The sequence below is a fragment of the Geotrypetes seraphini genome, chromosome 7 (assembly GCF_902459505.1).
Source record: "Geotrypetes seraphini chromosome 7, aGeoSer1.1, whole genome shotgun sequence".
In the NCBI taxonomy this organism is placed as follows: domain Eukaryota; kingdom Metazoa; phylum Chordata; class Amphibia; order Gymnophiona; family Dermophiidae; genus Geotrypetes; species Geotrypetes seraphini.
The window spans coordinates 174,172,653-174,183,510 of record NC_047090.1 but is presented as its reverse complement, the minus strand read 5'-3'; the positions used below and the strand labels follow the sequence as shown (position 1 = coordinate 174,183,510).

General features: G+C 45.1%; 1 protein-coding gene across 4 annotated transcripts in view; it reads right to left on the bottom strand.

Moving 5' to 3' along the window:
- Positions 1–1,230: 1,230 nt before the first annotated feature.
- Positions 1,231–10,858, bottom strand: part of ITPK1 (inositol-tetrakisphosphate 1-kinase) — a 235,255-nt gene continuing 225,627 nt past the window's right edge. For all 4 annotated transcript variants that reach the window (XM_033952831.1, XM_033952829.1, XM_033952830.1 and 1 more), the window contains 3 exons: positions 9,973–10,040; positions 6,862–7,024; positions 1,231–2,983 (listed from right to left, as the gene is read on the bottom strand). In XM_033952831.1, coding sequence (XP_033808722.1) covers positions 2,664–2,983; positions 6,862–7,024; positions 9,973–10,040 — 551 coding nt within the window. In that variant the 3' untranslated portion in view covers positions 1,231–2,663. The remainder of the gene's footprint in view (positions 2,984–6,861; positions 7,025–9,972; positions 10,041–10,858) is intronic.

Genomic DNA, 10,858 nt, shown 5'->3' with positions numbered 1-10,858 from the left:
CCATATCCAGCCCATTTAGCTTTTTAATCCGGCCCGCCGACCATCTGAACCCTGCCGACCGCGAGCCCTACATACCTCCCTCCAGAGCAGCATCGGGCCAGCCACAGGCTGCTTCGCGGCCTTCTCTCCCAACCGATCCCCGCCGACCGTGACCATAAATACCTTGCTGCAGAGGAGCGTCGGGCCAGCAGCACTCACAGGCTGCTTCGCGGCCTTCTCGCTGGGGCCATCTGTGTACTGATAACGCCATCAGTACAATGCCCCAGCGAGAAGACCGCGAAACAGCCTGTGGCTGGCCCGATGCTGCTCTGGAGGGAGGTATGTAGGGCTCACGGTCGGCGGGGTTTGGACGATGGATGCAGGTGGTGGTGCCTTATATTAAGACCTACCCCAAAAATCACGCTAGGGCTTATTTTCGGGGAAGGTCTTATTTTCAGGGAAACACAGTAGCTGTCTAAGCAATGTACAAGGTTACAATATATATATATTAAAAAAAAAAAAAAGTTAAAAAAAAATTGGGGGGAATAAAACAAAGACATAAGACATAGTATGACGTATAGGAACAAATGGAAGGGAGAGCTGAACTGCATGCTTGGACCTAGAATTTGGAGCAGTGCTGGGGGGGGAGGAGATGGAGAAACTGTATTTACCTCTTTGGTGTTTAAAAACACCTCAAGCAACAGAATGCATTTTGGAGCATGGCTCCTGAATTGGCAACCCTTAAATGTGGTGTTTTGTAAAACCACGTCTTTCCACAGTTAAATTCAGGTACTTATATGTATAGATAGCTTAACATGTGTAAGTGTTGACATTTTCACATAAAAAGTCCCAAGTGTTGCTGGTCTTTTTGCAATTATTATTTTTTTTTGGGGGGCAGGGGGTTAAAATGGCTGATCCCACTGTTGGTATCACCAAATACGTGCATTTTCCCCGTGGCCTTTTCTAAAAATTTGGATTTATCTTTCTGAACTAGACAACGTACATAAAATTGGGCTTCATGAATTTTATGAAATAATCAGCATTTTAATTAGGGAAATCAAACATTCCTCTTCTGCTGTATGTTTTTCCTTAAGGCATAGGCTCTGGAATATAAAATTGCTAAAAAAAAACCAGATCTGTTCTGAGTAGCGTGTTAAAAACAATTGTGGACAAAGCTCCAGGGGTGGGAAGATAAGCAGACCCCGTCTACCCCGGACATTCAAGATGATAAACGCACACACCAGAGGCAGAGGAGGGGAAAAGCGGTTTATTTCATATCACAATTTCTTCCTCATCAATACTTATGCTCATTCGTGTTTGCATCACAGCTTCAATACATTCCGGCCTAACCTTCGGACTGGAATGATGCCGTCACGCTTGGCGCTCACTTTTGAGGACGCCCCTCCTCCCCCCCCCAAACAAAACTTTAGGGAAGGAAGGGACTGCAGGGACAAAAACACAGATGCTCTCACCAGGAAACCTTGCAAGACGACATTAAAAAAAATAACCCATTCCTGTTCCCCGCAGCCCGCTAGAACGTAATCAGAAGAGCCAAGTGCAACCGACGTTAAGAACAGGATTTAAAGTGCACCCAGCAAATGGCTAAGGGCCCCCGCCCCTTTTACAAAGACGCGGTGGTGAGTACCGGCACAGCAAATGCGACGCAGCCCATAGAAACTGAACGGGCTGCGTCGTGTTTGCCGTGCAGGGATCAGTACTGCGGATACGTATAAGGAGCCCCCCTAAACTAGCACACGTTGGAAACTTACAAACAGAATCCGTATCGGGGTTCTGCTTAATGCTCCTTCAAGCCTCTCATATACAGTAGGAATGTGGATACTGGACAGCCTCTGACAGATGAGCGAGGGGTTAGGCGAATGGCTTGAAGCCTCGATAATATTACAGTTGAAAATTTTTCAGTGCTTTCTAGACCTATCCTTTCCTCTGTCACAGCCTGTCCAATAGAAGCTGTGCATTTTTATTCAGCTTTGGAGGCCCCCCCATACCCCCCAATTAGTTTGGTCCAGACTATAACCCAACATTCTTTACATTCCCACTTCTTTTAAGGTACCCAAAGAAAGTCACCAGGATATCCACAAAAGAAGCCTTTTTTGGAATGGCATACATTATCCATCCAATATCGACGATATCTGAAAATTTATTTTTTTTTAAATAAAATAAAACAAAACTATGATTTCATAAACAAGGTGCAATGAGAAAAGCAGATGAGAGAACAAGAATCAAAAGAGATAAATAGACGCTCTTACATTCAGAAAAGCTCTTTTTTTTTTTTTTTTGCATGAATCTTTCGGATCCCATTGAATCCCAGTGAGGTCTGACTTAATCAAAACAGTGCTCACATGTGAATTAAAAAAAAAAAAAGAAACCCACAATTTTAAATGTCTAGTGTTAAAAAGAAAGTATAGAAAATATGTAAACGTACTAGAACTGGAATTGGCTGGGATTTCATCCCTTTGCCATGACTGGATGACACCTACCTCCAACTCTATCCTTACTGGTTTTCATTCTATTTCTTTCAATCGATCAAGTAAAAATCAACAAAATGCAGTACTTATACTATTCCATCTTGTTCGTATTTTGTGATCATGATTTCAGCTTCACTGGTGGGGGGGGGAGGAGGGAGGAAAAGGAGGAGAGGGGTGCTTGTCCTTCCCGTCAGCTGATTACTGAGAAGAAGCCTTGGTCGCCAACGTGGCCACGCAGTGCTGCTGGAAGCTTGGAGACACCGCAGAGTTGCAGCCTAGTCTCTGGTGCTGCAATTTCACAGATCCATTGGTCTCGCTCTCCACAATCCAAGAGTCCGTCCCCAGCACGCTACAGCAGCTCGTGCTGGCAGAGCATGTCCGCTCTCCCTTGCTCCCACTGCCGCCCTGCTCAGACAGTCTGTTGCAGTTCAGATGCGGTGGCTCCGCCACCTGGGCTTGCAGGACTGAGGCGATGTGGTTCAGGAGGTCTGTGAAGAATTCCGAGACGCCTTCATAACCTGGGGAAGGGGAAATCAGAAAGAAAACATGTGAGGGCATTAAAAACCACCACGTTTCCATCCTCGCCAGCCCCAATCCAACACTTCCAGGTACATCATAAGACTAGCCTTACTGGGTCAGACCAATGGTCCACCTTCCTCACGGTGGCCAAACCCAGGTCACTAGTACAGTACCTGGCAAAAACCCAAATAGTAGCAACATTCCAGAATTCCAAAAAGTAACAAAAGATTCTAGAACCCCAAAGAATATCAAGATTCTATGCAGAATCTCAAAGAATAGCAAGATTCCGGAATCTGAAACAGTAGCAACATTCCATGCTACTGATCCCAGGGCTTCCTCCATGTCTGTCTCAATGGCAGACTATGGACTTTTCCTCCAGGAAATTGTCCAGATGTTCTTCACAAACTTCAGGGTTAATCAGGCACATAAGTGGATGAGGTCATTGAAGACACTGGGATGGAACAGATCTCCCAGTGCTCAGAGCTGGTGGAAAGTCCCAAGCATGGGTGGCTCTTCCTATTTGCAATGGTGCCCTCAGCATGTTCAACTAACTTAAAGCTGACGATAAACTCTTGGAGAAGCCTGATTAATCTGGTTGACCATGGAAATCACCTTTGTCAACAAGAAGAACGAAATCAAATCAGACTGTAAACTGCTCTTAAACTTAGTGTATAGAGAGGCATAAAAAGTACACGAATAGGATAGACATAAAAGCGGGTGATGCCTAAGGTTGGCCTAAGTGTCTTAGTTAAATGTCTCAGAGTTGAGGAGCAACCTAGTCCCCAAGATGGTGCGAGTCAAGCGAAGTTATTAAAGAATTTTAGTGCACTATTGGCCTCCTCTCCTTCGATGTCAACTGGAGAGCGCCTGATTGGCTCAGATTCTATATGGGAAAGTAAATCCCAGCGTAACCAGGTCTATATGTGCTTATGCCAGCCACAGAGCTGGTGTAAGTGCTCACAGCTTAACAGTCCCACTCATGCATTTTTTTTTTGGCTAGGGACTAGAGGAGTGTGTGGTGCGGTGGTTGAAGCTACAGCCTCAGCACCCTGGGGTTGTGGGTTCAAACCCCGCGCTGCTCCTTGTGACCCTGGGCAAGTCACTTAATCCTCCTTAGCCCCAGGTACGTTAGATAGATTGTGAGCCCACCGGGACAGAGAGGGAAAATGCTTGAGTACCTGATTGTAAAAAAAAAAAACCACTTAGAAAACCTTGATAGGCGGTATATAAAATCCTAATAAACTTAAAACTTAAACTTACCACTTCTCTATCCCCCACCCCCCAGGAGACTCTAACACACAACTTCACTGAAACGAATGAACACATCCAGGAGAACTGACTCTAGGCCTGTGTGGCATGACGATTTGGGTTTCTGCCAGGTACATGTGACCTGGACTGGCCACTGTGGAAACAGGATATTGGGCTTGATGGACCTTCAGTCTGTCCCGGTGTGGCAGCTCTTATGTGAGCCAAGTATGGGACAATCAAGCCATTGTGACGTCACTGACGAGGTTGGCTCTTAGGCACTGGTAGAATGAGGCACTATGACATCACAGTCTCAGCTCTGGAACGTTGCTGCTATTTGGGTTTTTGCCAGGAGTTTGTGACCTGGACTGGCCACTGTGGAAACAGTATACTGGGGCTTGATGGACCACTGGTCTGACCCAGTCTAGATATTCTTACCACTGAGCACTCTCCCCACACCTCAGTCACTCCTAGCAAAGTATAAAAATAAAACACAAAGAAGCAACACAAGCAAAGTTTTTTGCCGCTCACAAACTGCTCTGAACAGATGGGAACCTAATTCATCAGCACTGAGAGATTCATTAGTGTGCCATTGTAAAAAAAAAAATGTTTCTCTCTTGTTCTACTGAATAAAGCCATGAACAGGCCATCGTCATTATTCACGTTTGTGAGCAGTCGTGGGCGGGTTGCACACATGCACCCAGGGAAAGGTCAGAACGTACCAAGGCGCTGCCTCTCATGAACAGCAGGTGCTTCTTTCCTGGAAGCAACGCATTATTCAAAGGCCTAACGGGGCAGCGTAACGAGACAAGAGAGGCGGGAGGCTCCCATCTGCTCCGGGTAAACCGATCTCTCGGCCGCGCGAACCAGGAGCGCCGCTACCGAGGTTTAAACTACACCTAGAGGTTCAAAGCAGCGTCTGCTGTCTCCTTCTAAAAACCTTGCCTGTGAGCAAAACCAAGGCCCCAAGTGAGAGATTCACACGGCATACGCTGGAGGAGTGACCTAAGGGTTAGAGCAGTGTAACGCAAACTCTATGCCATGGTACACTTGTTTATTTATTTATTCAGTTTTCTATACCGTTCTCCCAGGGGAGCTAAGAACGGTTTACATGAGTTTATTCAGGAACTCAAAGCATTTTTTCCCTGTCTGTCCCGGCGGGCTCACAATCTACCTAATGTACCTGGGGCAATGGGGGGATTAAGTGACTTGCCCAGGGTCACAAGGAGCAGCGTGGGTTTGAACCCACAACCCCAGGGTGCTGAGGCTGTAGCTTTAACCACTCTAGAAATTGAAATGTAGTAAAAGTGAGTCAAGTATAGGACAATCGAGCCATTGTGATATCACTGATGAGGTTGGCTCTTAGTCATTGGTGGAATGAGGCATTATGATGTCACAATACCAGCTCTGATTATCAGAGGCTGAAACTTTTCACACTATTTATTTATTCAATTTTCTATACTGTTCTCCCAGGGGAGCTTAGAACGGTTTACATGAATTTATTCAGGTACTCAAGCATTTTTCCCTGTCTATCCTGGTGGGCTCACAATCTATCTAATATACCTGGGGCAATGGGGGGATTAAGTGACTTGCCCAGGGTCACAAGGAGCAGCGTGGGTTTGAACCCACAACCTCAGGGTGCTGAGGCTGTAGCTTTAACCACTGCACCACTCTAGAAATCAAAATGTAGTAAAAGTGAGCCAAGTAAAGGACAATCGAGCCATTGTGACATCACTGATGAAGTTTGCTCTTATTGGTGGAATGAGGCATTCTCTACCGTTCTCCCAGGGGAGCTAAGAACGGTTTACATGAATTTATTCAGGTACTTGAGCATTTTTCCCTGTCTGCCCCAGTGGGCTCACAATCTATCTAATGCACTTGGGGCAATGGGGGGATTAAGTGACTTGCCCAGGGTCACAAGGAGCAGCGTGGGTTTGAACCCACAACCCCAGGGTGCTGAGGCTGTCGCTTTAACCACTGCGCCACACTCTCCTCCAGGGCTCCCCCTGAGATTTCAAGTGTGTCACGGCACACTGGGGGAGGAGGAGAGATGCTGGTACCAAGATGATTGCCTATAGGACTGTGCCTCTCGTCCTCTAGGCCAGTGCTCTTCAACCTTTTTACACCTATGGACTGGCAGAAATAAAAGAATTATTTTGTGGACCGGCGTCGGTCCGCAGACCGACGGATGAAGAACACTGGGCTAAGTGGTGGGCCAGACCCTGCCCATCTCTACCCAATCTCCACCCCAGACTCTGCCCCCATAGTCCTAATTGTAACACTATTTTTTCCATTTATTTTTCATACATACACACAATATAATCTTATTAACAACGCATCGATCGCACTGCGGACCGGCAGCTGAAGAACACAGTTTTGGGCCTGATGGGATTCTAAATGGAATGTTGTTAGTCTTTGGGTTTTGGCCTTGAACCGCAAGGCATTGGCGGAATAGAAATCACTAATGTAATGTACTAGGGACCTGGATTGGCCACCGTGAGAACGGGCTTGATGGACCACTGGTCTGACCCAGTAAGGCTATTCTTTTGTTCTTATGTTCCTATAAAATGTACTAACAATTAATCCATCCAAGAACAGATACCTGCAGCCGTGGCCGCAGGGACATTCTTACCTGGGAATGCATTGATGTCAATAACCGCATGCTGGCCCGTTTGATTATTAATTATAACGTCGATGCCGAAGAGTGAGATGCCAAGAGCCTGTCGCAGTGCCTTTGAGATTTCCCGGATGACATCATCGCTTGGCCGTCCAAACACACCTTCCACTTTATCAAGCTAGTTAAATAAATAGATAGATTGATAAGGAAAGCAAAGCAGATGAATCCCTGTGTATGCCCCTCAGCAGAAAAAGTTCACACTGCTTCTTCAAATCTAGGCTTTCGTAAATTGCTAAAAACTTGGCTATTTTCACATAGTTTTAAATTCACGTGTTTCAATTGGTTATTATTGCACTGTACGTTCATTGAACTCAATGCTTTTAATTTGTAAACTGCTTTGATGCCAAGCAAAACTGCGGGATATTAAGTCATTAAATCCAATCCAAGAATGTCAGGGGCAAGGAGCCTGTAGAATATCCATACAAGACAAGGGACAGGATTTATTCCTTCACCTTTTTTTTTTTTTAATATATTTTAATGCTGAAATCTAATCTGATCTTCTCCATTCAATGCTCTTCTCTCCACAGAACATAATTCCCCTCTGCATTCTTTTCCTTTTTTGCTCATGCCCTCTTCTGGCTCTGATGTGAGTAGGACGAAAGGGAAAAAAAAATTCAGGGAGCTGAGAGCATGTCTTTTGCTCATGGCAAGAAAATCCACGCAGCAAGTAAAAGCAATTCACCAGTTCCAAGACCCGCTAACAATTACAGGAGCATACCTATAGGACTAGATTCAGTAAATGGCACCCCAAAATTTTGGTGCCGAAAATAAATGTGGGCTGAGGTAGGCACCCTTAACAGAATACCACTATCTTCCGACTCTATCCCAAAGATTCTATATGGCGCTCAAAACTGTGCATGTCCACGCATCTTGCTATGTGCTATTTTGTAAAGACACGCATGTAAACCTTTCAGCGCGTGACCGAAAAAGGGGTGTGTGGCCATGGGCAGGACAGGAGCATTCATTAAATATGCGCACAGTATTATGGGGGATCTGTGCCTAATTTATGGTTTCAGGGGATGTAAATCCTCACGCCCGAAACCATAAATTAGGCACATGTCCCCCCATAATACGGTGCGCATAGTTAATGAATATTCTGTCCTGCAAGTGGCCACACACCCCTTTTTCAGTCACACGCTAAAAGATTTACATGCGTGTCTTTACAGAATAGCACTTGGCAAAATGCGTGCAAAATTTCCAAATTGTTGTCAATTAACCCAATTAGTGGCGCCAATTGGCGCATTGCTCAGTTAAATCTTGCCCGCATATTGGACATGCGCAATTTTGAGCGCCATATCGAATCTTTGGGATAGAGTAGGAAGATAGTTTTTAAAGCCACAGCCCCCAGGTTTCCTTTCTCAGCTCTGGAGGAACGTTCTAGAAACGAATGACCCTGTGAGTGCTCCTCCGCCTCCTCCCACGACCCTCTTTGGCATCTGGCAGCTTCATTGTCTTTATGCACACTCGCACATTTCAAAGTCAACATGTTGTGGGAAGATGGCCAGTTAACACCAACCAGAAAGTTATCCAGTTAATAACGTTATCAATATATTCAGCAGACTTGTTTGGTTATGTCGGGTTGCTGAATAATTCTGACTTAAAATTAACTTTAGGACAATGAATTTCCCAGTTAGCTATAACTACCTGGTTAAAATGTAACTATGCCCCCCAGCACCCCTCTCTCCCTTCCTTTATTTAACTAATGTACAGATGAGAAATTTGAAAAGCAAAAATTTAGCTTGGGAACTTCTTTCTTTATTTATTTTTTAACTTTTATTTATGCATACACTTCCCCCTCCGTATTCGCGGGGGTTAGGGGCGAATATTTAAAAAATGCGAATAATATTCGGGCCGATTCTGTCCCTAACCCCCGCTTCCCCTGGCTATTTTAAGCCCTGAAAGGCCCCCCCTCCCCCTTAAGCCTTACCTGGTGGTCTAGCGGAGTTTTCAAGGCAGGAGCGATCTTCCCACGCTCCTGCCCCGTGCAGATCGCTCACAGAAAATGGCTGCCTTGAGCTCCCGTAGTCTCTCGAGCCATTTCCTGCGAGCGATCTGCGCGGGGCAGGAGCGTGGGAAGATTGCTCCTGCCCCGAAAACCCGCTAGACCACCAGGTAAGGCTTAAGGGGGGGCTTTCAGGGTTTAAAATAGCCGGAGGAAGCAGGGGTTAGGGGCAGAATCGGCCCGAATATTATTCGCATTTTTTAAATATTCGCCCCTAACCCCCGCGAATATTAGGGGCAGAACCGGCCCGAATATTACCAGGTAAGGCTTAAGGGGGGGGGGGGCTTACAGGGCTTAAAATAGCCTGAAAAATGAAAATGCATTTTTAAAATTTAAAACCGCGAATAAGCGAATCCGTAGATACGGAATTCGCGAATACAGAGGGGGAAGTGTGTAAGAAATACAGAATACAAAAACAAACAATCCAAAAGAAAAAAAAATCTTCACAACCTTCCCCCCCCCCCAAATACAAGTTAAATCAATATAGAAATCGCTAACAGAAAATAAGAGAGTCTGACTGCCATAGAGGGAGGAGAAGAAAAAAAACCCCAAACAGCAACTGCCCCCCCCAACCCCCTTGCCTCCCTCCCCACTCCCGGGCAAAGCTAGCAATTATAGAAAATTGAAACAAGCAAATAACAAAAGCAAAATTAAACATCTGACGTTTCCCAGACAAATGTTTTGAAAACTGGCTCCCGTATGTTCATCTGCTATTTTCAGGGTTGAATTGAACCATTATCTATTACGAAGCTCAACTTAGGGCTCCTTTTACGAAGGCGCGTTAGGGCCTTAACACGCGGAATAGTGCGCGCTAGCCGCTACCGCCTCCTCTTGAGCAAGTGGTAGTTTTTCGTCTAGCACACGCTATAGTGCGCGCTAATCCGATGCATGCACTATAGCGCACCTTCGTAAAAGGAGCCCTTAGTTCTCCTCTTCTCCTCCCTCATTCGACCTTTGTACGTAACAGATAATTTTGTAAAACAATTAGATCGAAAGGTTTGTATCAAACAAGAACTCATATTGTCGGTGGCTGAAATGTTACTAAGGAAATGCTTTGTACTTACTGCTGTTAAGACTGAGGAAGATTCCGGTTTTGATACATTGTGGCTATTGAAAAATATTGATTCTCTATCTGTAATGTAACAAACAAACAGAAAGCTAAAATCTCGATTCTCAGTACTGATAAAAGGGTGTTAACAGTCTTCCCACACTAGGGGGCAGCATTACCAATCAATCTACAAATAACCACCCCTTTCTTGCAGCCACAATACTTACCCTTCCAGGGCTAGCTTATATAAATGGTCACCTGTACTGGCCAGACAGCATGACACTTGAGCACAATACAAAAACAGAAACATATCACCATGTTCCTGCAAACTTTATAATAGTTTAATCTAAGGTTAAAATATACTCTATTCTGTTTTAGAAATATTTAGCACATGACTTTTCATTGATAACTGAAGTTAAGTTACATTCAGGTACAGTAGGTATCTCTCTTCTCCCAGAAGGCTTACAATCTAAGAGTGTGTGTTAATGCATTTTCCTTATCATCCTGCTAGACCAGTCCAGTCCAGTAGGTTATCTTCTCCTAACAGCAGGTGGAGGCACAGAACACTGACAATTTTAGTAATGTCATCACTAGTATATGCTGCAGTGCAGCCCTAGAATTTGCCAGTATTTCTCTGTCTCCAGCAGATGATGTAGTATGTTTTGTAGAAACAGGTCTGACTTACAAGAGAGCAAGTCACAACCTGCATCCCTAGGACTGAGTCCTAGGGCTGATGATGGCTCTCAAGGATTGCTCTGTGGATCTCACCCTGGCTTTTCTGTAGCCCCCATGCCTTAACTTGCTTTCACTTGGTATAGCTTGCTCGTTGCACTCAGGCACACTCATTTACCCCTACCATTAACTTGGTGTAAGCAGATGCCCCTAATTTTAGGCACGCCAAT